The sequence below is a fragment of the Nannobrachium achirus genome, assembly GCF_963921795.1.
Source record: "Nannobrachium achirus genome assembly, chromosome: 18".
Lineage (NCBI taxonomy): Eukaryota > Metazoa > Chordata > Actinopteri > Myctophiformes > Myctophidae > Nannobrachium > Nannobrachium achirus.
In genome coordinates this window covers 35168950-35196372 of record NC_137825.1, presented here as the reverse complement: position 1 = coordinate 35196372, position 27423 = coordinate 35168950, and the positions used below count along the sequence as shown (strand labels likewise).

The 27423-nt window shown below is 42.2% G+C and overlaps 4 protein-coding genes across 4 annotated transcripts; 2 read left to right on the top strand and 2 right to left on the bottom strand.

The window, feature by feature from the left end:
- Positions 1 to 361: 361 nt before the first annotated feature.
- On the bottom strand, positions 362 to 1606 carry LOC308303050 (dynein regulatory complex subunit 2-like; the record flags this gene model as incomplete). Its single annotated transcript, XM_080747369.1, has 1 exon — positions 362 to 1606. One exon carries the CDS (start codon positions 1604 to 1606, stop codon positions 362 to 364), a length of 1245 nt encoding a protein of 414 aa, XP_080603495.1.
- Positions 1607 to 3404: 1798 nt separating this feature from the next.
- Positions 3405 to 4673, bottom strand: LOC308303049 (dynein regulatory complex subunit 2-like; the record flags this gene model as incomplete). Its single annotated transcript, XM_080747368.1, has 1 exon — positions 3405 to 4673. The coding sequence occupies one exon, from the start codon at positions 4671 to 4673 to the stop codon at positions 3405 to 3407; it is 1269 nt and encodes a 422-aa protein (XP_080603494.1).
- Positions 4674 to 9767: 5094 nt separating this feature from the next.
- On the top strand, positions 9768 to 10515 carry gngt2b (guanine nucleotide binding protein (G protein), gamma transducing activity polypeptide 2b; the record flags this gene model as incomplete). Its single annotated transcript, XM_080747567.1, has 2 exons — positions 9768 to 9851; positions 10387 to 10515. 2 exons carry the CDS (start codon positions 9768 to 9770, stop codon positions 10513 to 10515), a joined length of 213 nt encoding a protein of 70 aa, XP_080603693.1.
- Positions 10516 to 14017: 3502 nt separating this feature from the next.
- On the top strand, positions 14018 to 27204 carry LOC308303048 (inactive all-trans-retinol 13,14-reductase; the record flags this gene model as incomplete). Its single annotated transcript, XM_080747367.1, has 11 exons — positions 14018 to 14174; positions 17096 to 17278; positions 18843 to 19084; positions 19840 to 20035; positions 20706 to 20903; positions 21263 to 21385; positions 21683 to 21821; positions 23068 to 23177; positions 23770 to 23936; positions 24401 to 24560; positions 27035 to 27204. 11 exons carry the CDS (start codon positions 14018 to 14020, stop codon positions 27202 to 27204), a joined length of 1845 nt encoding a protein of 614 aa, XP_080603493.1.
- Between the last annotated feature and the right edge of the window lie 219 nt (positions 27205 to 27423).

Here is a 27423-nt window from a genome sequence, read left to right as displayed (position 1 = left end):
AGGTTTGTCATGCCCAATGTGTATGAAACAGACCAGGGGAGAAGAAAAGCTCATTAGCGCATGATGAGAGTCAGGTGTGTTCAAGACTTCCTGTATTGTTTTCATATAGATGGTAGGGTGTCAAAAAACAAACTAAACTGATAGGCAGCGTTGGCACGGACGCATTGCATGTCTACTGTGTCACGTTAATGTTTTGCCTCCCCTTACTTTTACAAACATAAATGGTTGGAACATCAATTATACACTGTAAAATCCTCAGTGTTAATTTAACTCGAGTGTACAAATTGAACCCATTCGTACACGTTTCTTTTGGACTCCTGGTGGTCCCAGGTCCCGACATTGAGAATTGGTACTAAACCCCTCAGATCTCTGTGTAATGCTTCACTAGAGCATTCAACACCTGGTTCTCTCGTGTCAGAGCAGCTTCCTGCCTCTTCAGATTCATCTGCTCCAGTCGAACCTTGTTGAAGCGCTTCCAGAATCGCCCCATTTCCCGATATTCTGCCATTGCCTCTGCTATTTCTCTGGACAGTGGCTCGGCTGTGTGTGCCCCTTCCTCCGCCGTGCCCGAGGGTGGAAATTTCTCCTGCTCGCTCGCTACCTTGGCGCACATCTCGGCACGAAACAGAAGTCTCTCCCCCTTTGTGCGAATGTCCCGCAGTTTCTTCTCGGCCGCGCTGGTGTTCATGACGAGTCTAGTGAGGCGATTCCTCACCGCAGTTTTCTCAAAGCCCAACTTTACCTTGACCTGGCGAACCTTCACCTTTGCTTTGACTGTGTTGTTTATCAGGTCGTCGTACACCTGCTCCCTCCGTTTGCAGACCTCCTCCGAGTTTGCCTCCAGCACCATCGTGTCCCGTAACCTCTGCAGCTTCCGCAGCTTCCTCGCCTGCTTTATAATCTTTTTGGTGTTGGAAGTTTCTGCCATGACCTTCAAAGCGGCCTTAAATTCTGCTACAGCTTTTTGGTAACTATCCTCGCCCTCCTGCATCTGCGCGGCCTTCTCGTCTATCTTCTGCTGGTGCTCGATCAGGTCCCTACTTGTGAAGTCCCTCTTTGCGATCTGCATCCTCTCCAATGCATCACGTACGCTTTCGTAGTCCAGGTTGGCAAAGTATTTCAGTTCAAAATTGCGGTGGCACATCACCTCATATACGTCCTTCAAGTAGTTAATCTCTTCCGAGTGCTGGTCCATCCTCTCGTCTCTCTCGGAGTTGAACTCGGTGCTCAGCTCTTGCTGACCATCTGTCCATAGTTTGTCCACGGCCGCCAGTCTTTTCTCCTGCAGAGCCTGCAGTTTGTCTTGGAACTGCAGGTGAAGGATCTGGCACTGGGCTGCCTGCTGCTGTGCATCACCGAGGTCACTCGCCAAACACTTGATTACTCTGCTCTTGCTTATGATCACCTTTTCAAAGACTTGCCTGGATAGGTCTATGTCTTGACGCAGATCCTCCTTGAGCGACTCGCGAAATGTACCTATCCATGCGACGTTCAGGTTCTGTATGCTCTCAATGCCGAGGTTCTCATCCTCTTTCAGCTTTTCCAAAAGTTGCTGGACTTTCTCCTCAGCTGTGGGTCCAACAGGACCTTTCTTTCCCTTTGCCATAATGTATGAATGTGTTTGAGTGATCCCACTGTGTTCAGCTAATGAATATAATTAAATGGATAATCATTAAATGGCAAACATAATATATGGCCAATCTTGATGAGGTCATTGTTGACATCAGCCTTGCCCAAATAAGGAATTACAGGTTGAACAAAGGAATAGAAATACATTTTAATATTTTTGACAACATAGTTAACAACACAGATCCCTGGCGCAGATGTGACTATAAGAACTTTTGTCATAAGTATGCTGACCAAGGGTAACACGTGGTAGTGGAAGGACCATCGCCATTGTTGTACAGCTTCATGGCTATCAGCAAGGACTGACCAAGTTCCAGGGCTCCTCCGTGGTGGTACAGGGTCAATATGCGTATGCCGCTGGTACTCAGCGGATGAGCACCAGAAAGAAATGAAAGAAATGGTGTGGGGCAGTGGAATTCCAGTGTTGCCAGATGGGAAATGTTGAATTATCGTACTGGAGGCTTAAAATGATCATATTTGAAAGAAAACTATTGTACACAGCCAAAAAAGAGAAATCACACGTGTAAATAAGTAATTTCACAATAACAAATCTTATTTAGTGTATGAAACAACCTTGTTTGAGACTCCTACGTGACGAAAAAGCATCACATATGCTGCGTGGAGGCAGGCAACGTCCTGGAGCTTACACAAATAAATCCTGAAACTGGACTAGAAAGATGCGACTGGTGTCTTTAATGCCTCCAAGTACAGATCCTAAGGTTGGTTTGACTGATTTCCTGACTTATACTTTGAGAAGCCAAAACGGATCCTGGATCAGCAGCCAGCCACGGAATTCAGTACATTCACAGTCTTTTTTGTGATATACCAAAATGATCATACATTTGGGATTTTTTTATCGTACAGAGGGTAAAATTATCGTACAGATACGATAATTATCGTACATCTGGCAAAACTGGCGGAGTCTCAGCCACCCCACTATTTCCTTCTGGGAAGGAGGGGTTTGCGCCAACGACAGAGCACCTTCTTCATGAGCTTGTTCAACCTGTTTCTGTCGCTTATGTTATGTTGATGTGACTGGCCGCAACAGACTGTCCCAAATGCCAAAGGACCTGAGCCTCAGCCTCAGCAAGACACTTTGCTCTGGTCCTTCCTCTAGTCTAGGGCAGTGATGTCCAACCTGTGGGCCCCAAAATAATTGACAAAACACTAGGAATGTTATGATAATATAACATTAATGTTAAAAAATAATGTAAAAAATATATATAATAATGTCAAGACATCTATTGTTGAAGAATGAAAAAGAAAAAAAAATAGTTTCCTTTGTGATACAGATAAATACAAACTTAATTATACTATGTTATTTCCATTGATCCAAGCAATAGATTGGTTGATTGGTTGTTTGTCGTGATGCAACTCAATGCTACTATTTTCACTACTTTAGATTTTTTTAATTTCTTTTTTGATCTTTTTTCACTTATAATTACAAGCGCAAAACAGGGATTGATTATTAATAATTTATTTTGTTAAATGATTGATTATCGATTATCTTTTTTTTTTAATATAATTTATTAAATCAATTAATATTGATTAATTGTTGCACCCCTATGCTCAGCTACATAAAATACAGACATTTGCTGTTGCTTATAGCATCAAATTGTGGGGTTAATTGTAATTATAACATTTCAGAAGTACTGTTCGGCAAAATTCATGCAGTTTAAGGGTCCTTTTGGACCAATGGGGGTCTCCGGAACCCAACATTGAGAACCAGTGCCTTATACATATACTGTGCAGTGTGCACTGATACAGGACTAAACGCCTCAAAAGAAGTCTGTGTAATGCCGTACAAAAGCATGCAGGCCCTTGTTCTCTCGTGTCAGAGCAATTTCCTGCTGCTTCAGATATAGCTGCTCCAGTCGAACCTTATTATAGCGTTGCCAGAATTGCTCCAATTCCCGATATTCGGCCATTGCCTCTGCTATTTCTCTGTGCGGTGGCTCCGTTGCGTGAGCTCCCCCCTCCTTTGAGCTCGATGGCAGGATTTTTACGTGCTCACTGTCTATCTTGGCACACATCTGGAATCGAAACAGGAGTCTTTCCCCCTTTGTGCGGGTGTCCCGCAGCGTCTTATCGGCAGCGCTGGTGTTCATGACAAGTGTGGTAAGCCGTCTCCTTGCCTCCATGCGTTCACGATTCATCGCTACCTTGATGTGGGTAGCCTTCATGGCCACTCTTTTTACATTGGCTCTCATTTCTGCAGTCTCCAGCTCCCTCTGATTGCCGTGGTCGCCTGCTCCCGCTTGTAGCACCATCGTGTCCCGCAACGTCTGCAGCTTCCGCAGTTTCCTTCCCTGGATTAGAATCCTTTTGGTGCAGCAACGGTCTTCCATTGCCTTCAAAGAGACCTTAAATTCTGCTTCTGCTTTTGCATAAGTGTCCTCGTCCTGCTTGTCCTGCCCCTCTTTCTTCTTCTTCTCTTCTTCGATAAGTTGCTTTGCTGCGAGGTCCCTCTTTGTGATCTGAAGCCTTTGTAACGCGTTATTGAGGCTTTGGTAGTTCAGCAAGGCATCAATTCTCAGTTCATGATCACGCTTGAACATCACCTTGGATACCTCCTTCAAGTAGTGAACCTCTTCCTGATGCTCGACCAACATCTCGTCTCTTTCAGAGTTGAACTCGCCGCTCAGCTCTAGCTGACCGCCTCTCCACAATTTGTCCAGAGCCGCCAGTCTCTTCACCTGCAGCGTCTGCAGTCTGTCTTGGAACTGCACGTGAGAGATCTGGGCCTGGTGTGCCTGCTCCTCTGATTTTTTTAGGTCACCCGCCAAAGATTCAATAATACTACCCTTAATCTTGTACACTTTGTCAAAGATCTCATGGGATAGCGTGATGTCTTTGCGCAGTTCCTCCTTGAGCTTTTTGCGAAGCATAGTCATCCGATCAAAGTTCAGTTTCTGTATGCTGACAATGCTCAGCTTTTGCTCCTCACACAACCTTTCCATAAGTTGTTTGACCTTCTCCTCAGCTGTGGGTCCACTTGCCTTACCCTTACCTCCTCCCTTCTTGCCCTTTTTTTCTTTCTTTGCCATGATGTATAAACATGCATCAGTGGCTCCACTGTGCGTAGCTCAAAATGAATAACAGCAAAGAAACTGTAAATATATTATATACTTAGCAAGCCACGATGAGGTCATTGCTGTCATCAGCCATGCCCAAATACGTAATTAGAAGTTGAAAATAATAGAAATACATTACCCACAAACCATCTGAACTGGAAGACATGGAAGCCAATATAACATTTCCAAGATGCTGCTTGGAAGTAGCCTACAGTACTATGTTCTTGCTGCACCCAAGCCATGCTACTCATACACTGAGTTGGCGGTGCCCGGGACCGAACCTGATTGTTGTACAGTAACATTCAGGTCAGTGGTATTTTAGCTCTGCCAACGAGCACAGAGATCAGACCATAGTTACTGTACTGTATAGCTGTCTCAAGGTCAAGGACAAGCTGAACCATAACAAGACAGGCTGCAACCAAAACAATAGCTATCAGGCCTAGTGGAGACATCTTGGCTGCTACAGGCTACCAAATATGTCATCATATCATAATGTATAATGAATCGGTATGATATAAGTAAAGTTATGGTAAAATATAAAGTCTTGATACAAACAAAGTTAACAATATACTGTAGTCTAATGTATAATTCTTCGGCAACCTGCTCACCACTAGATTTAGGTTTTATTATTTAGTTGCTGAATGTCCATATCATCGCTGTCGGGTGGAAACTTTGTACAGTATGTCCAAAACCGTTCGTTTAGTGAAAATAGACGATCTGCAAGCACACAACGCCTCACGATGCGAGGCGTTGTGTGCTTGAAGATCTGCTATTTTCACTACTTTTGTGCCACAGTCTTGTATGATGAAGCAGGGCTTTACTTAACGAAAAAACATACAAATTTGAAACTTGGTTTCTGCCCGACAGTGACGATATTCTAACTTGAGGTGTGACCGTGCCCTTTCACCACACTTTCATTCTACTGTACCTACAGTATAATGGCGGATTCTGCCCATGCATTTCAATGGGAATGAAGCGTTGTTTTTTTGCCCGCAGAAATCGACAAATGGCAGCAAACCGCCCCATTCCCATTGAAATGCATTGGCAGAATCCCTCTCTCATAAGTAGAATAAAAGCGCGGGGCGTGATGGTGTCCTTGCAAGTAAGAGTTCGGTGTTCAAAATGTATTTGAGTAAAAGTAGGCTACAAAAGTATTGGCATCAAAAGTACCACAAGTACTCATTTTGCTCCCCATCTCCCCATTTAACAAGTTTTCAAAAGGCCCTTTTCAACTGCATCTTCAGCACCACATAAAAATATCTACAGTACATTTTCCATTACACAAATTGTCCCTTTTAACAGTGATTATAATACAATATAAATTTGTATTACAACTATCCTAATTATGATACGCTATAATGGATTATAACTGTGATTATAATACACTATAATGGATTATAACTGTGATTATAATACACTAAAAACTATTAATGTATTACTATGATAACTATAATACAATATAATAGATTATAATAGTGGTTATAACACAATAGAATCTGTTATCATGTATTACAACTATATCCTGGTGATCTAAATGAAGAGTCATTGAGTGATCAGTCATTTTCGAAGTGTTTGGCCCTGTTTGGCCTACTCTGGAATGGATACTTTTTAGTACCACGTTTAGTACCACTTTCACACCACTCTACCCATGTCCTTGTAGTGGAAAACCTGGCACAAGTGGGCGGTGTGGAGTGGTGTGGTGTTGGGCCATGTCAGTGGAAAAGGGGCTAAAATGAATAAAAAAATCCAGAAGGTTCTGTCTGTTTTGCTTGTTTGACTTTTACCGGCTCGTCTGTGTCCCCTATACGCTGCCGCTGTTAAGCCACAGTGACGTCACGTGTCTGGGGTTAATCTGGAGTAGATGAGAGACTAGCCCAGATACTGGTTTACGGGTGAAGCGAGTGTGAGGGAGGGCTTAACACAGGATCAATAACATGTCCTGTCCCACAGCAAATGTCACTTATAAGTGAGAGTGTGTAACACCGAAAGGGAACTGGGTTAGTGCATAGTGTTGGCTTCCCTTCTTCCCCTGCCCCCTAGTGACACCAGCAGTCTGTGCTGCACTACTGAACAATACTGCACTTTATATTTATTTATTTTCTTGCACAGTGTTGTTTTGTGTTTGTTGGTTTTACGTTATATGTGAAAACAATGAACTGAAAGCTCTCATGTAAGGTGCCAAAACAAATTCCTATGTGTATTACACAATGGCTAGCCTCGGAACCCAGGCTTTTATTTTGAATCTGCATCCGATCTGAATCTGATTTTGGCAGCAAATTTTGTTTTTGTTTTAGCCATAGTGAATATACATTTATTTAGTTTTAGTCACATTTTAGTCATCTGATGATGTTTCAGTCTAGTTTCAGTTGACTAAATGTAAATATCAAACGATTTTAGTCGACTAAATCTACAGTTGATTTAGTCTGTCAGCCAGTGATGATGGCGTCGTGATGCCTGATTTACACTTAGCTGCATGCCGAAAATAGCAGATCTACAAGCTCATGACGCATCGCAAAGGTTTAGGATGCTGGACCCACAATGTTCCATGAAATGTTTTGTTGTCTTTTCAAAGCTAATTATTCAATTTATGCCCAAAATGTTGTGCCAATCGGCATGCTGCAAGTATTTCACCTATACATTACATTAACGTAGGCCTATAGACTTGAGCAGTGGTTCTCAAATTTTTCATGTCAAGGTCCCCCATTTTTGTTTGTATAAGAAATGGGAACATATCTATGTATAAAAACTGTGTGAAATATTGTAAGTGAACACAATCTATTGAATGAGAGAAAGGTTTAACTTATTCTGCATTTGACTCCACACCCATCGCCATGTTAATGGGTTTAATTGATGATTGTCAGCACCTGAGCTGATCTAGAACGTATAAAATCATCATTGTCTGTCTGAATTCCCATGTAAAGCACTGACGAAGGTCCCAGGACCGAAACGTTTGCTTTTTTTATTTTTTGCACTGAGCACCTGAACACTATGGGCTAAAAATAAAATAAATTATATTTAAGTCTCAGTCTAAGGAGTATTCCTTAAGTATATATGTAGTGTGCGAGTCCTCTATACCAGCCTTCCTTCAGGTCCCCCATTTGAAAATATATGCCAGGGACCCCTGCATATAAGGGAAGATTTTTTACAACTCTATAGCAGTGATTCTCAACCATTTGAATTCAAGGACCCCCAGTTTGACATGCATTAGGCATACACATGGACCCCCATTTGATGGTATTTCTATCTCGACCCCAATTTATATTGTAAAATGTTCCATTTGTACACTCTCTCTGAGTTACAGACCCATAAGGGTCCATTTGGTTCCTAACCATCAATTAGATGGGGACCCCCTGGAACTCCCTCAAGGACCACTGAGGGTCCCCGGACCCCACTTTGAGAACCAAATGGACTAGAGTGATGATGGAAGGCTTACAGCGGTTGATTGGATAGACGTGGGGATTAAACCATCACCTGATTGATTGGACTCCTTCCTCCTCGTGGTCGGAAGACAAGATCACTTTTCCTGACCACTATAGGTCAGGAAAAGTGAACCTGGGGTGACGATACCGTCTATACCTGTCTATACCTACGTACTGTGTGTAGCCTACTGTTGGGACGATAAGCGATATAATCATTTATTGTGAAAAAAAAAACACTCACTATAATCGTATTGTGGATATTTAATTTATTGTGAAATCGTCCTCCCGTCATGCACTGGGATCAATCCACCTTTTATTTGCCGAGCTGCATATCCGGTACCACTTAATATAATTGGTAAAACGCACTTATAATATACATACTTGATTTTGTCTTTTCACTCTCTATCAAATGTCTTTGCCAAAACATTGCCGATCTACAAGCTCACAACGTGTCGCGTTGTGAGCTTGTACATAGATCTGCTATTCTTTGCATAATAGATTTTGATTATTGTGATAATATCGTAAATCGCGATTCCTTCGGTCAGAATAATGGCGATATGACATTTTCATATCGTCCCATCCCTATATACTGTATGGTATGTGTGCTGGGCTTCTGGCCTGGCCTCCCCTTCCTGCTCAGGTGAGGCTTGTGGGAATTATGGACTCTTGATTGTTTAATCAGATCAGGGAGGGGATTGGTGACATCCGGAGGCCAAATCCTGTGCCGACCCCCCCTCCTCCCCCCGTTCTCAAAGCCAAGGAGCGTGCAGGGATCAGCCCTGGTGAAGAGCAGCCAGTTCAGTCCTCAGTCAGTGAGAGGGAAGCCAAGCACTCAGAAGTCAGAGAGGCCCTGCGGTCTCTGCACATTTCTCTGGTTTTAACGGGCAATCCCACCATTCAACAGGTAAGTCTCGTTGTCTTACATTAAGTAGGTATTTCTTAATTCACACGCTGTACCAGTGTTTCAAAAAACTTTCACATTTCAAAGTCTCCCCTTAACTGACAGTGTCGGGTTCATTTGGTTCCATTTGTTACAGACCTGTATGGGTCTTTGAGAACCACTGTCTAAGACAGTGTTAGACAATAAGAAATACCTACTTAATGTAAGACAGTCTGTCTTACATTAAGTAGGTATTTCTTATTTCACACACTATACACCAGGCCAAGCTCAGGCTGAATTTGACTGAAATGGCAGCAGACTACAAGTGGCATCAAGGACTTACTGTACAGTATATATAGGCACTGGGGAGCATGGCATGGAGAGATAATGCTCAATGCGAGTTTACATTATTTTATATAGTACTTTATATAATAAAAGCATTAGCATATAATATCATACCGCTTTATACTGCCTGCAGTGCCTGGAATACTATAGGTCCTACAGTAATTCACTATAGAATATATACCTTATAGAAAAATATAATAAAATGTAATAAAATGTAGTATTATTCTATGCTGTATATAATAATATACTATCATATCATATTTAATAATGTGGTATTATAGAATGCTATAATATAGTGTTATATGTTGTTCTATAATCTATTTGCCAGCATTTGTAGGGTTAGTGTTATGTGTGCAGGTGGAAATGTATAGCATGTTGTGTCGGGTGTTAATAAACTGTGTGGTCTTTGCTCCCACAGTCAGGATGGCTCGGGACATGTCAGATCTGGATATCCTGAAAATGGAGCTGGAGCAGCTGAAGAAAGAAGTTGACACCCCACGCACAGCAGTGAGTCAAGTAGACATGTAGATGATGAAAAATAAACCCTTTCTTTTTATCAGCTTTCCAGTGCTTTCAGTTATGTGTAGTGTGTATTATGAATTATAAATACGTACCTAGGCAGTATTCCTAGCCAATCAATAGTCATAATCAATTGCATTATATTTTCTTTTATATTTTTTTAATATACATTTTTCCAAACCTCACGTTACTTAAAACGGCACTATGTAAAATGTTTTATTTATAAAATGTATTTTTGTATGTCAATACAACTTGTACGATTTGGGTGGTTGTATTTTGTCTCGCTGCTCTTCTATTGAGACGATTAGATCGTGTCAAAGGTCATGTCTCGCGTATAGACACAGCCAGGATTGTCAAGATTCAGTTTATCCCCTGAGCAAGCAGGGGATAAACTCAATGGTGGAAAAATGCCAGCACTTAAACAGGGTTCAAATACGTGGTAGAAGAGGAAAGTTACATAAAGAAATCAATTGTAACATACAGGGCTAAACTGACTGTTGTTCTCCATTCTTCTGACTTACAGGTCGGTGCAAACTGTCAAGAGACAATTGACTTTGTGGAGGGTCTGGCAGCCGAGGACCCCCTGATCAAAGGAGTCCCAGATGACAAGAACCCCTACAAGGGAGACAAGGGAGGCTGTATAATAACATAACACGCACACAAGACGCCACCGGAAGAGTCCGCTGTTGTTGGTTGATTTTTTTTACCAGTCACTCCCACCCTGTAGAATTAATCCACGTGGAAGAGCCAGAGGCTTGGAAGACTGTCGGTGTGATGTTGTATTATCGGTACAAGCACAGAACCTCCCTGTTCCCCCCTACCACTGGATTATATACTGTATATTGATATGGATATGTATACCGTTGGTCGATTTGTAATTAAAAACATTTAGATGTACAAAGCTTTGACCTGGTCTGGCCTGTTGATGTTATTGTTTCTCTGTATACATGCACCATGATTTATACTTATTATGATGGCTGGTTGTCACCACAATGTGACTGTATAGTTATAGGTGATCCTCAACCTTTTTACGTTTCAAAGTTCGATACGCATAGATCATGGGTGGATTCAATAGCATTTTCATCTAACTCAGAGAGAGTACAAATGGGATCAAACGGACCCCTAAGGGTCCATTTGTTTCCTACAACTATCAATCATGCAACTGGGTGGGACCCCCCTCAAGGACCCCAGATCCCACACATTTCTTTACCCTATTATTGTTGATCCACCATTAACACTTTCCCAAGCATGCGGGTATTCTTCCTGCGGTCTATCACACACCCACAATACAACTCAAACACATCAACATACAATACAATACAATAGACACAACAAAAAGACAATAAGTTCAGCAACTTATACAAACTAGAGTCGGGTACAATACAGAAAAGAAAACAACTTTCAGAAATATACAACTTTACAATATTGAATGAACATTTGAGAAGCAGTATTGTAGGTCATCTCTGCACACAGAGCAGGGGGCTCAGTCAGTTACGAGTCTTACGACACAAGAGCATGTAGGCCTGTGTTCTGTAGTGGGACAAAGTCAGAGAGTCGTGTGCCAGGTGCTACTTTAGAGTCATTCATAATAGGATTTCTTAGCCAGGCTCTTTGGTCCGCTGACCCACTGCAGCTTCCTGGGTCAAAGACTTTAAGCCAATTTCTCCACAGCCTTTTGAGCTCTGACGAGCATTCAATTGCAGTTTGTTTAGTCTCAGTCTTATCAAATGTATAGCCAAATATGATACTACATAATAATATAGCATAATAAAAAACATAAATGTAAAAATATGGACAATATAATTGCATATAATATAATATAATATAATATAATATAATATAATATAATATATGATTGGTGTAATATACAACTTGTGAATAATATCCATTGCAAGTAAATAAATGCTAGGTCCTGCTCCTATACAGTCAATAACCTTCAGAAAAGAGTAAAGACAAGAGACAAGCATAGACAAAAATCTAAGAAAACTAGCCTACTTACTACACAGAGCATAATCCCGCTGAGCAGTACGTACATGATGTTAGACATAAGAAGGTGCACGGTTCTGAGAACCAACACATCTCTCAGTCCATTTTAACACTCTGTTTTTTTAAACATTTTACTTGATTCAAATTGTTCCTTTTTGTCTTATTTCCATAAAATATGATATCCGATGTTTTAAGTTTGTTCCGATTTCCCCAGTTTACACTTGCTAAAGCACCTTGACTCAACTGCCACTATGAAACTGGAGGTTGCGACAGATTCAGTTTTTCTGAGGTACAGTACCGTATATATGGCACACAAACAATATAGCCTACAGTATGTACATTTCAGAGAGCTTATCAGCTAGCTGCATGGATGAGCTATCTCTGCATTTACTCTTATCTAATAAGGTAATTAAGATAAGGGATATGTGGCCAATTCACAGTAGACTTTAAACATAATGTGGTGCACTTTTATGTCTTTACAGCAGTACAGCTAATTGACCACTTTCAACTTGGCGTCCCTAATTTGGACTTATTCACAAATAAAATATTAGAACATAGAAAATTCAAAATAAATTCTCAGAATTAATTGGACAGATTAAATGAGCTATGGATTATATCCGAACGTCAGATTATTCCCTATAAACCCGATTATTAAAATACACACACACACACACACACACACACGCACGCACGCACGCACGCACGCACGCACGCACGCACACACACACACACACACTATGTTTACACGTGAGGAGTGCATATATGTTTACTTGTGAGGAGTGCATGACAAGTTGATATTGACAACCATCACATTGCTGCATGTCAGACCTGAAGCTCATCAGTGTCCTCAACAGGCTCTGCAATGTCATATCTACAATGTACATAATGTTATATCTGCATTTATTATTGCATTTACTGTAGGCTACTCCTTGGTTCTCAATGATTCAGGCTGAGAGTTGCTGTTTCCGTTAGGCAATGGGCCCGATTCACTAAGCAGATGTGTCCATATTTTGAACGTTCTGGCATTTATGAAAATGCCTACAGTACATTGTGGTGTCTGATTCATCTATTTATTTTTGTCTGTGCATTTTGCAAGCTTTGGTCTCATAAGTCATGCCTCTGAGCAGATGTGTCATGCATGACGTATGACCAAAGCTAGCGTATATCTCATTAGAATCACTTATTCTTCATACAAAATCAAATACTAAACCTCAAATGTGTCAACAGTAACACATAAAAAATAAATGAAATATATGAATGTCAAACGATCTTTGTATTCCTATTATAGACATGATGCAAAATTGCTAATTCAACCGATTTGTATTTCTTTTCAGTTGACACATTTAGAGCTGAATCGTTAAGTGTGTTTGCAGTTTTTGCATGTTTTCACTTTCATGCCAACCCCATATGTCACACTATTAATTTATAATATTGACCACACATCACATGAACGCAGTCTTGCCTTGATGAGGATACAGTATAGAGGAAATCTAGCTCTCTGTGTCCATTACTTGATGGAATGATTCTCCTCGCGAACACGACTGACTGATAAAAATGAGGAACGCAAGTGAGACTCACATACTGTATCAAAGATTTACACAGCGTTTGGTGAATCGCACATTGCTTTTTGCTTATTGCTTTTGGCTTAAAATACAGCCTCCTTTAGTAACCTTAATATTTACACATTAGGCTATTTATGACGAGCTTATAGTATTTGTTTATTGAGTGTACAGTACTTTGGTTCAACTGTTGTTTTAAATGTTCTCTATAAATAAAGTGATTTGGATTTAATTGAATTGAAGGGTGCAGATTGACTGTATGTACAGAAAAATAATCAATTGACACCTATACAGGCTTGAATAGAATATGGTGCCAACATTATTATTATGTTGACTGTAATCTCCAGGAAAAAAGGTGTCTTTCACCCCCTGTCTTTATCTTTACTGCTTGTCATAACTAGAGTAGAATTACATGTCTGACTCTTGCCCCGTTTGCCCAGACCTTATTGACATACCGGTAGGTGCGGTATAAAAGAGACTTGTCCAAGTGAGCACCTTTCAAAATCAGTCTTGATACTGCTACTGCTAAAACTAACGGCTAACCAAGCCGCAAGTATACTTAGTTAGTAAACAGGTACTTAGACAGTATAGTGGCTTCTTTTTGCCGTCATGTGGCTGTTGATTTTCCTGGTGTGGCTGGCGGTATGGGCCGGAGGATCGTACTGGTATCTGTTTGGGAAGCCCAGTCCCTTCTCGCTGGAGTCAGTGAGGCCGCCTGCCCCTCGTGAGCTCGACCAGAGGAAGAGGGACAAAGTCATCAAGAATGGTAGGCGTTTCTCAATCTCAACCGTTTTTTATTTTATTTTCTAGGACCCCCAGTTTGATCTGAATTAGACCATGTGCAACCATTGAGCTGAGTGTAGTTTTACAACTATCATACCGATCATTCACGCAACTGGGGACCAACTCGAACGCCCTCAAGGACCCCTGGGGGTCCTCAGACCCCACGTTGAGAACCAGCATGGCAAAGTCAACAAACACTAATACAAAATGACACTTTAAAATCCAGAATGTTACTTTAACTTTGGGAGTGTTCAAATTGAACCAAATGGCAAGCATCACTTTGCTGAGCCATGAGAAGGTCAGTTTGTTTGTTTTATCCTGTGAGAACAACAATGAGAAATACTGAAAGACCATTGCCTTAAATTTTGCAGTGGGAAATATAGTTGATACTGAGCACCACAAATGGTTAATCCGGCCCAAATGATATCCTACCACAGATGATATCATAAGTATACACATCTAACAATCCACAGTCCATCTCTGAAACAGAGAGCATGCAGACACCAATATACTGTGATAAAATGTATATATGTTCGTACCCACTAAAACCGGGAAAGCATCTGTGACATTTTAGTTAAATGTCGGGCGACCAAATACATACAGTATAATATGGGTCCTTGACATGAAAATGTTTGAGCACCACTGATCTATAGCAATTTCAAAGTGTAGCTTAATCCCAATTTTATTAAAACAGTCCTAAATAATGTGGCCATCAAAAACAAACACACACACTTCACTTGGAAACTAGAGACCACATCATTTTAATCAAACCTAAAGAAGTCTTCTACTGTATGTCAAGCTGCCCTGACAAACTAGTTTTATGGTCTCTAGTTTAATGTATTCAGACTTTATTATAGGACCTGAGTTTCCCTCTTGTGTCATAACATACCTTCACTGTCAGGTGGAAACATTGTATGTCCAAAACCGTTCTTTTTTATGGAGCGACGTGTTGGGAGCTTGTAGATCAGCTATTTTCACTTCTTTTGGTGGGACACTCTTGTATGATGAAGTAGGGCATTCATTTCCGGCGAAAATAGTCTAAAAAACTAAATTTTGAAAGATGGAATCGGAGTCATGGAGATAAGAGGTTTCTGCCCGACAGCAATGATAGATATTAAATTATGTCACCAATGACTGTACTAGGAGTGCTATCTTTCATGTGTGCAGTTTATCTTAATTAAATTATGACCGGGAGATTATAGCGACACCCATATCTGCTATTTATTGCCGAGATAGAAAACCCTGTTCAGGAATCGACGGACTCGAGCAAAGCAACCTTCAGACTTCTTATCAACAGTAAATGATATGGAGAGCGGGGTAAACTGATACACTGGGTAAACTGAGACACCCCCTGTATCTTGGCAATGGAACACATTTGTGGTCATGTGAACATTATATTTTCAAGCCCCTTGAATTTCCCACTTGCCATGAAGAGAGAGACCTGATAGTGCTGTAGAAAACATGCTTTTTTCACAAAAATGTGTTTTTTGCATGTAAAAGTAAATTTTCTTGCTGTCAACATAATCAGTTGTTGAGTCAAAGAAAATTGATGCAGGGAGAACATTTTATATCATACATGTTGATGAACTAAAAACGTATAAATCCATGTGATAGATGCTAGTTGAAGATTACCCTGAATTGATAAAAGATATCCCTTTTCCCAAAATGTGGCTGTGGGGTAAAGTGAGACAATTGCTTCGGGGTAAAGTGAGACACCTGTATCTTACATTATCCCAACATGATAGACAGGGAGAAAGCTGTAAAAACCTGATTAAAGGGTGTACCAAACTTTTCTCAGTTGATTCTTATGTATTTTTCCCTGTAGAATCCATTTCTGACATATATTCTTTTATATTGTGCATAATTAATAGGATAATTAGCATATTTGACTACATTTTACTAAATATGATAATTATCTAATTAGTTATGCACAATACAACAATATACTTTGCAGAAATGCATTCTACAGGAAAAATGACATAAGGATCAACTGAGGAAAGTTTGGTAAACCCTTCTATACATTTTTTATAGGGTTTTTCGTTTTTTCTTTCTGCATTATTTGACACATGGGTGGAAATGACAGGACAAACCCTATGAAAAGAATGTCTGCTATGTACATTTTTGTATTGTGCATATTTAACCTGGTTAACAGGGTTTTTGTGTTTTTATGGTAGTTTTAAAGTGAAAAAGGTGAGTGGATCACTTTACCCCGTTGATTTCTCTGGTCTGTCTCAGTTTCCCCCGGTGCTGGGGTAAACTGAGACACAAGACCACTTTTTTTTAAAACAATCATATTTTCCCTGCCTTTTGTCTTGAATACATTCTGATAACTTCCAGTGTTAGGAAACATCCCAAATTACTGGGAAATGTGTCAATTTTTACTGATATATCTTTTAGTTCGCCTAGAGGGGAGAAAAGGTAAAATGTGTCTCAGTTTACCCCGCTCTCCCCTAACACATTTGAAACCAACTTTAACTTAAACATCAATCAATATCTCACGTATGTCGAGACAAGTTGCAATGTTTTTTGTGCATCCCTGCTAAGCCCTTACCGATCTACAGTACCTTCTCATAATATGTTGCATCATGTTGCATCACAACGTGTGAGCTTTTACTGTAGATCTGTTATTATAGCTTTTGGGGGGAAATGTTTTGAAGCTTTTGAAAATAAGTGTTTGCGAAGCTTGGGCGATGAGCCAAATGTGGGACATAAGTACACATACATACAAAGCCAGATGTACAGTAGGAGCGGTTAGCACCACTCAAAGGGGGGGGGGGTCCTATCAATTGGGGGCCCGTGACCTAATGAATATCAAAATGGGGTCATTGAAATGAAAACGTTTGATAAAGACTGGTATAGCTGTATGTTCTGAGCATGTGCTGTGTGCCAATGATCTGTGTCCAGGTTTCAGCATTGACAAGGTGCCAAAGAACCTGGACGCCATTGTCATTGGCAGCGGCATCGGAGGCCTGACGACCGCCGCCACGCTGGCCAAGGCGGGGAAGAAGGTCCTGCTGCTGGAGCAGCACGAGCAGGCCGGAGGCTGCTGCCACACCTTCATAGAGAAGGGCTTCGAGTTTGATGTCGGTAAGAAGAGAACCTGTTCAAAGACAGCAGACAGGCATGCACGGGCACACACACAGACATCAAAGGGGGGCCTTGAGCCTCTGCTCTTTTAATCGTCTTTAAAAGCGTGCCCTTTCCAAGACCATTTTACTACGGTAAAGGAAACGCAAATGCCCCCTCTTCGTGCTGTAAACGAAGGCAGCATTCAAGAGAATTGTCTTTTTTCTTTTTTTGAAGCGGTGAAAACCGCTTCCTATGAGTGGCTTTGTGTGTATCACGCCCATATATGGTCATTTTAGTCCAGAATGAACAGGCTTTTTCAAAAACAGAATGTCCGTTTAATTACCATATATGGTGATCTCAGTCCAGAATGAACAGGGTTTTTCAAAAACACAATGTATGTCACCTCATGTCCATATATGGTCACTCCAGGCCAGAATGAACAGGTTTTTCCTGTCCCGTACGTGCAAAATATCAGTCCAGAATGAATAGGCTTTTTCAAAAAGCAAAATGTGTGTCCCATGTCCATATGGTCATTTCAGTTCAGAATGAATAGGCTTTATCTGTCCTGTACGTCCAGAATATGTGTGCGGTGTCCCCCCCGGTCAGATGAATGGATACTTTGAGGATTGGTCAAGCTTCACATGATAATTTGGCCTTCAGGTTTTATCTGTCTTGTACATGCAATAGGTCTCACCTATTGCAGCAATGACAAATAGCCGCATAAGAGCAAAAGCAAAGGCACAATAAGAATATACAGATGCTAACAGAATGGTAAAAAGGAGCATTAAGGCAGACAAGAGTAAATACATTGAAAATCTAGCAGAAGTTGAAAAATTTAGTAGGCCACAAAGATAACAGAAACTGAAATAATTATAGAGGGATGCAGTTGACAAACAACTAAGAGACCAGCAAGCAGGACTTTTTATATATTCTTGTCATACCGGCTCTCCAGACAATTCTATACTAAGATTCACCGCTTCACTTCGAACCGAGGTTTGATTTTTTACTCTCCTTGCGCTTGAAAGGGACATTTTATTTTGAAATAATTGCCCTGTCTTGTCGAAATTCATGCCGTCCGCAGCATCAAGGCATGCCCTTAAATCGAGATTATAGTCCCTGCCTCCCTAACTTTTTCTGCACGTCCCTGTGAGCAGACGGAAATAGCAAGCCGTTGTGCTCTAGATCTGCACAGTCTACGTTTTTGTGCAACACCGGTGTGCTGGCATGTGGGTGAAATCGCTTGCTGAATATTATTAGACCTCCAAGTGAGTCAATATCTGATATGTGGAAGATTTCGGGGGACAATGGCCAGTGCACTGAACTATTCATCATAGAAGGATGAGACATGGTTGCATGTGAAAGCATAAGCAATGCATGACGTTTCCAAGATAATGTAAGACAATGATGCATATTTGTCATCCCTGGTATGAATCCAGAAACCCATGGAAAGAGGTGATATTGCAAACTTTAATTCAAAATCAACAGGAATAGTGTTGTACAGTATAGTGTAAAAGTACATAGTAATACATGCATGTTTCTTTTTCTGACTTGAGTCCACGTTCCTTGTCGTCGCATCACGCAGGGCTTCACTACATCGGCCAGCTCCACGAGAATAGCCTGCTCCGCATCGCCTTCGACCAGATCAGCGAGGGCCAGCTGGAGTTCCAGGAGCTGGACCAGCACTTTGACACCATCCAGATCGGCCTGGGCGAGGAGAAGAGAGAGTACACCATCTACACCGGCAAGACCGAGATGGAGGCCCACCTGAAGAAGCAGTTCCCCGACGACACAGCCGCCATTGAGACCTTCTTCAACATCATGAAGGTAGGCCTACACAACGGACTGGGGCCGCTGCAACAATTTATTATTTCCATAGCGATTATTCTATCGATTACTTTTTTGATTAATCAATTAAAAAAGAAGCATGGTATATAGGCCTATATTTTGACATAAAAATACATATATTCACTATAATGATCTGCCAAAGATAGGGTTAGATTATTAATCAATTAATGTATTAAGTTATAGATGATCAATTATTGTGTATCAATTATTAGTTTGATTAACTGTTGCACTCCAACTACAACGGACCAACCACATTTCAGACCAATTCTGTATTTAAAGCCACAATCCATAACATTTTTGTCCTCTCCCGGGAGGCAATTGCAACACCCGGGATTCAAACCCTGATCTCCTACGTGTAAAAAAACAAAAATGTCCTGCTCAAAGAGGAGTTGATGAGCTTGAGGCAGAACTATTTGTCAACTACTAAGGTGTCCTACCAAGCACCAGGGACTGCATTTCTAAATGGAAGAGTAGGGAGACCAGCTCCAACCACAACCACTGCACTAGTTATACAGATTGGTCAAAATAAAGTGTTATTCGTTGCAGTAACAGTTCCGGATTGCTAGGTGCGGCAGAGGGAGAGCAGAGCCCAGGATTACATAGGCAATTGGCACTGGGTGAAAATGGGTTGCAAAATCGTGGGATAAAAATTATATATAAAAAAAAAAACAGTTCCGGATTGCAGCTAAATGTCAACTTTAGTGAATTTCTGAAGTCCTTTTATTTTCCAACAGGTCTCTGCCAAGAAGACTCACTACCTGGCAACCCTGAAGCTGATCCCACGCTGGGTTTCTCTGTTCCTGCTCAAGACCCGCATCGCACACTTTGTGTCTCCCATCTTCACCCTCACTGGCACGGGCGCCACTGGCCTGGTGGACACCTTGACCTCCAACAAGGACCTCCACGTCATCTTCTCCTATCTGTTTTATGGTGAGCTCTCCTGGACGTTACCAATGTCAAGAAAGTCTTCATAACACCTCTGAGACTGAATCTGGGAACCTTCTAAGCAGGTGTCAATACGTATTAATGACACTGTTATTCTGGGTGGCCATAGCTCAATGGGTAGAGAGTCTGTCTGGGAAGCAGAAGGCCCCAGGTTTTTCTCCCGGCCCCAGCAATGTGTTGTCCCTGCATAACTGCTCCTCCTGAGCTAGTAGATATGCTATCTTCACTGTTTTGTTTGTAAAATAGGGATGCAGCGGTTAATAAATAATGTATGTATGTGTTTAATTCAATCTGACCAGAAGCAGGGGTAAAACATAAACCCAAGGACCATAAACATGAATCACCACAGGGGGGGTATCAGAAGCAGAGGCATGCACCTGCAAAGGTTCTGACTAACCTTGCGTCACCAGGCTTTCCACCAAGGAGGAAAGCCTGGTATTCATTCTAAAACCGAGTGGTGCTCCGGTGGTGTGTTCTGTAGTTTTTGTTCCCCACATATTACAAATCAATTAGTTTAGTCTCGCTAGAAGCGCTACGAAAAGGTGGATAACATATACCAAACAATTATTATACCAAGAGAAACTAATACCAAATTAAACACATTTTAACTAGGGTTTAAGGGTTTAAAATAACACTATTATGTGCATACTTCCAGGTGTGCCACCAAAGGACTCCAGTATCGTCATCAATGCCCTGCTCATTCATCACTACAAGCGTGGCGCCTACTATCCCAAGGGGGGCGCCAGTGAGATCGCCTACCACATCATCCGCACCATCCAGAAATACGGAGGCACCTGCCTGGTCAGGGCACCAGTCACACAGATCCTGATCAACGACAACAACACAGCCTACGGTAAGGACTGACTCCAGTTCAGTCGTTACTGCACACGAGCAGTTTAATGCAAGAACACTGCATATGGCAGTTGCTTTCAACCAGATGACAGTGAAGTAACTATGTAACACCTCCTGAACAAAAAAATACCATTACTGCATCAAAAGTAATCAACAAACTATACTATAAAACATTGGCCAAATTATCAAATATTAATTATAAGAAAGAGACAGAAATTGTGAAAATAGTTGCTCTACAAGCTCACAATGCCTCGCAACGCGCAGCGTTAATGCCTCAACCACTGGCCTATGATAAGGGCTGACTCCAGTTCAGTCATTACATACATCCTTGTATATATTGTCTTGGTTGTGTTTCTGAAGGAGTGAAGGTGAGGAAGGGCCTCTCAGAGGAAGTAGAGATTCACGCTCCCATTGTGGTCTCCAACTGTGGCCTCTTCACCACCTTCCAGAAGCTGGTCCCACCTCACGTCACGTACAAGCCAGGTAGGTTCACTATACTTCTATACTAATACACCTCATGTCACAATTTCCAGTACTTTTACTTCTACTCCACTACATCTCAGAGGCAAATGTAGTACTTTTACTCCACTATGATTATTTGAAAACTACTAGTTACTTTGTAGAGTATTTACAAGACATACATTAACCACTAAGGCCCTATATACATTTCTATCAAACAAAGTACCGGTACTGAGGGCACACCAATGTTGGTGAGGTGCTGCTGACCTTTACAGGTCTTCTTCAGGGGAATATATATACATTTCTGACAAAATTTCACAGATGTTCAGGAGAGGCTGGACATGATGAAACACGGCAGGGGGTCCTTCCTGGTCTTCTCCGGGTTCGAGGGGACCCAGGAGGAGCTGGGCCTGGTGTCCACCAACTTCTGGCTCTTCAAAAACAACGATCTGGATCAATCGTAAGCATGGCGACACACATGGGAATGGGATACAGGAAGGGTGGGTGGGCGCCTCCTTGTTAAAGGAGTAGTTCACCCCAAAATTACTTTTTTTCCTATTGATTACTCATGCCATGGAGACTTAAGTTCAATAATATTTTTTTGTTTTTGTCGCATTCCAAATCCATTAATTTGAGGAGACTCTTTGTAGGCCCATTGATTCAATGATTCAATCAATGGGGGTACATTTATTATAATCAAATTATTGGCTTAGGAAAAAAATATTATTGAACTCAAGTCTCCAAGGGGTTAGTAATCGTTAGAAAAAAAGTCATTTTGGGGGTGAACTACTCCTTTAAATTGGCTATTTTTCCCCAAACGTTAAAATATTGTAAAAGCAGGGGTCTTCAAACAGGGGGTTGAAGGGGTCCTCAGAGTTACTATAGGGCCACCGCCAAATCTTTGTGTGATAGGATTCTTTTTTCTTTTCTTTTTTTTTTTTACATTAACCACTTGAACCCTCGCATCCCTATTCTGAGGAAAACATTAGTACTGGCAGTCAGATCTACATGAAGCTCTTAGCTCTGGCTACCCACACATGACGACATAACTTGTGCACAGTGTGCTGCTCTCAGTACCCACAAGGTGGCGCCAATGTATAAGGCAATAGTAATAGTAAGAACCATTTACACAGGCAGAGCAGCCTCTGCTGTTTGTTGCCTCTGCTTGGAGAATGAGAATGACATCATACATGTATCATCTTGCCAGAAGAGGCTGTTCTTGAAGTTTGCATAGGAAACGGTACAGGACAGCACAGTTCACTGATACATGGTCAACTAAATGGATAAACACCACAAGAAAGATTTGGGGCTTGTTTAAATTGGGGTCCCTTTTTACAACTCATACTCTTACTTTTATAAAGACAAAATAATAACAACAACAGCAGCAACAACTAGAACTGCACTCTGTCGAGGTGCCAACTTGCGTCTTGTGTTATGCACATGTAGGCCATACATGGCCTACTTGGCTATGAGGTGTGCTCACCACTGGCCATGTCAGTGACATCACCACTAGCATCACCAGAAATGCTGGTCCCTGATGGCTGGCTATACAGGCTTAAACACACACGGCTACCTACCTACCAACCTACCTACCTACATACTACCTACGTACGCAGCTGAACACAGTACTTGCACGCTCTGCTGGTGCGATAACTATAATAATATTGTGAAAAGCTCTGTTGTGAGGTAATTCCTGTGTATTGCAGGATGGAGGAGTACTTTGCTCTGGGCAAAGAGGAAGCACCTGATAACATTCCCATGATGTTCATCACCATGCCTTCTGCAAAAGACCCTGAGGCCAAGATCAGACACCCAGGTACACACAAAAACAGACATGCATGCCCACGCCACACGCACACGCACACGCACACACACACACACACACACACACACACACACACACACACACACACACACACACACACACGCGCGCGCGCACACGCACACACACTCGCACTCACACACACACACACACACACACACACACACACTCGCACTCACACACCTAATAAAATACACTTCCAGCATTTGACTACAGTACTACTACTGCTGCTGCTGCTACTACTACTATCTCACCCTATAACTGCACCATGCATTGTTTCAATCTACACACTTGAATTAATATGAAGATGGGGGCCAAAATGAGATACCTTATAGGCAGGCAGACACAGACATGCATTAAGCATGCAGTAAGGCTATCACTGTTTATACCGTAGTGTATACCAGTGGGGTCCGGGGACCCCCAGGGGTCCTTAGGGGTCCCCAGCAAAAGTATGTGTGTGTGTGTGTGTGTGTGTGTGTGTGTGTGTGCGTGCGTGCGTGCGTGCGTGTGTGTGTGCGTGCGCGCGCGCATGCGTGTTTAGTGCTCAACTAATACAGCCTGCACCTCGTGTCTTGTGTGTCCACAGGAAAGTCTTGCATGACGATATTGACCATGGTGAACTATGAGTGGTTTGAGGAGTGGACAGACACCACGGTGCGGAAGAGGGGTGATGATTACTACAACTACAAGATGAGATTCGCAAACAACCTCTTCAACTGGGCCTGCACTGTATTCCCTAAAATCAAAGACAAGGTAAGTCCAGGGAATCTGCTGTATTCATAGTAAAAGTATTATAGGCTTTTCTCTGTTGCATGTTCTGTAAATTCAATGAATGCCGGATGGATGTTTTTTTTGTTTTTCTTTTTTACTTTACATTGATATGATTTGTCTTTTCACGGCATGGCACTGGAGGGGCCAAACCATATAGACGAGTGTCTGTGTGTGTCCTCGTAAATCAGCCCCATATTTGGTGCAAGCTGCTAGTTGGCCAAATAAGTAAATCCCAGAATATATACTTTTCTGAACTTTAATAGGGGTATAAGTGCTATTCTTTGTTAAACGTGTTACATTTATAAATTCCCATAATTTATAACTGAAAAAAAAAAAAAAAATGACTGAGGAGTGTGTTGTTCAGTATCATCCTCTCTCCTCCTGACTTCATAGACTGGCCACATGGTGACAGAGATCCACAATCCTGTGTTTTTTCTTGTCCTCAGCTGGTGTTCCAGGAGGTAGCCACCCCCCTCACCAACATGCACTACCTGGGGGCGCAGCGCGGAGCCATGTACTCTGCAGAGCACAACCTGGACCGCTTCCATGCTGAGGCCGTGGCCAGGAACAGGTGTGACACTCCGGTCAAGAACCTCTACATCTCTGGTAAGACAGCCTGCCTCCCAGCAACCCTTATGGTGGAAATAATACATCACCATGAATCAATGTAGCTGGGCCTAGAAGATGATTGAATAAATTCATTCAATTAGGCTTGATAATTGATAATACTAGAAGCTGGGCCGCCCTTCGGGCGGCCCAGCGTCTAGTCGGCGACCTGGCCAACTCGGGAACGATGTAAATAGGGAATGAATGCCCCGCCCTTTAATGCAAACCCCATTATACCTGTTGTCATAGGACCCGTTTTGACCATCTGTTTGCCTGTGACCATTTATGCCCATATATGGAGATATCTGTATCTGTCTGTCTGTCGGCGTCCATTTTATGTCCATATATGGAGATCACTGCAGATATAGTTCTGGGTCCATTTTATGCCCATATATGGAGATATCTGTCTATTTGCGTCCATTTTATGCCCATATATGGAGATCTCTGTATCTGTCTGTCTGTGTCCCTTTATGCCCGTATATGGAGATATCTGTTTATCTGCGTCCATTTTATGCCCATATATGAGATCTCTGTCGCTTTTTGTTTGTTTCTTCTTTAAGCAGAATACACAGCCTGCTTATTTATGCCCATATATGGAGATCTCTGTATCTGTCTGTCTGTGTCCCTTTATGCCCGTATATGGAGATATCTGTTTATCTGCGTCCATTTTATGCCCATATATGAGATCTCTGTCGCTTTTTGTTTGTTTCTTCTTTAAGCAGAATACACAGCCTGCTTAAATCTGCATCATTCAAGTCATCCTCCCAGTCCCACGCTTTGTCGCTTGTCTTATGTTTGTCTTTGTCTCTTTTATTTTCTTTTTTGGAGCGGACCCCATGAATGCCCCACCCTTTAATGCAAACCCCAATATACCTGTTGTCATAGGACCCGTTTTGACCATCTGTTAGCCTTTGTCCCCACTCTTTAATGCAAACCCCAATATACCTGTTGTCATAGGACCCGTTTTGACCATCTGTTTGCCTTTGTCCCCTTATGCCCATATATGGAGATCTCTGCACACACAGTACCGGTTGCGGAAAACTCTGATGTCAGACATCAGCTCCCCATTCGGGGATTCATTTTATGCCCATATCTGGAGAACGCGCGTGCCGGTGGGAAGAACGGTTCTCGAGATTCACATACATACATACACATTCACAGAGATTTTTTGTTGACTCATGCGGCATACGTGATGTCAGAGCCTTTTATGAAGTGATGTCACAATGAGTCAGCGATTGTGCCGATTTCCTCAGGAACAGCCTGATGTCAGCTCAGCCTGATGACAGCCAACAATCAGCTCCGCGTAAGGAGATTCCGAACGTTTCGCGCCGCTTCGGGAAAACCGCATGCCGAGTCGGGCCGAGGCCCGGCACTGCACTCCGCGCCGCGGCGAGGAACGCGCGTGCCGAATCTGAAGCCGGTGGGACGAACGTGATGTCAGAGCCTTTTATGAAGTGATGTCACAATGAGTCAGCGATTGTGCCGATTTCCTCAGGAACAGCCTGATGTCAGCTCAGCCTGATGACAGCCAACAATCAGCTCCGCGTAAGGAGATTCCGAACGTTTCGCGCCGCTTCGGGAAAACCGCATGCCGAGTCGGGCCGAGGCCCGGCACTGCACTCCGCGCCGCGGCGAGGAACGCGCGTGCCGAATCTGAAGCCGGTGGGACGAACGGCTCTCGAGATACGCGGATTACATACACACAGAGATTTGTCGCATTTATAGATAGATGATGCGGTGTAAGCTTGCACAGCTTTATATTCAGAGCATTGACATGGCCCAACAAAATGTGTCTTGTTTGTCTGAAACCAAGGATCATAATGGAAATAAGTCGCTGACTTTATTGTGTTTGATTATCCTTGACACAAGCCTTGTTCTGCAACAAAGATCGCCGGCCCGGGTGTCCCTTATCACATTAAACCATTAAAACGGTAAAGTGTTTGTCATTTTAGGTTTTTGCCATGGCTGTTCAAAAATAACCTACTTTTTTGCCATGCTGCGAACTTGAAAAAGACTGAGAACAGCCATTTTGGAGAGAAGTCGGGGCTCTTCTCACTTCCTTCAAATAAGGTGTTACCAATGATACTAATGAAGGCTCTGTTCCATTTCATGTAGCACACTTTTATATCAAGGATCTCCATAACTCTGAGAGTGTACAAATGGACACCTTTTAAGGGGTCATTTGGAACCCCAGAGGAACCATGAGTGTTCCTGGACCACACTTTGAGACCCACTGGTGTAGCAGTGTTTCCAGTGAGCCAACATGCGCAATATCAGCACCCGACTCTGTTTGACCAGAATGGAACAGAGCCTTCATTAATTAGTATTATTGGTGACAACTGTGAAGGAAGTGAGAAGAGACCCAACTTCTCTTGGCTGCTGTGCATAATCGGCCTCGGGTGTTAATGGGTTATTTGAATTTCAAGTACCGTAGATGTTCAGTTCAACCCTACACGTGTGTGTGTCTATTCCAGGACAAGACGTGTTCAGCTGTGGGATAGCAGGAGCTCTGCACGGAGGCCTGCTGTGTGCCTCCACGGTGCTGGACCACATCGTCTACATCGACCTGCTGTTTCTGAAGAAGAAACTCAAGAGGAGGAAGGCCCAGGAGCTGGCCCAACTGGCCAAGAAGAAGCTCCTGTGAGATGGGTGGAAAAATACCCAAACCGCAGCTCTTTAATCCCCCCTGGTGGACAATGGTGGAACCGCACGATAATGTTTTGAAACAGGACCCTTGCAGTGGTGTAAAGTAACTAAGTGTATTTACTTATGTACTGTACTTAAGTACAGTTTGAGGTACTTTTACTTAACTGGAGTATTTCCAGCACTTTTACTTCTTTCTATACACTACATCTTTGAGGAA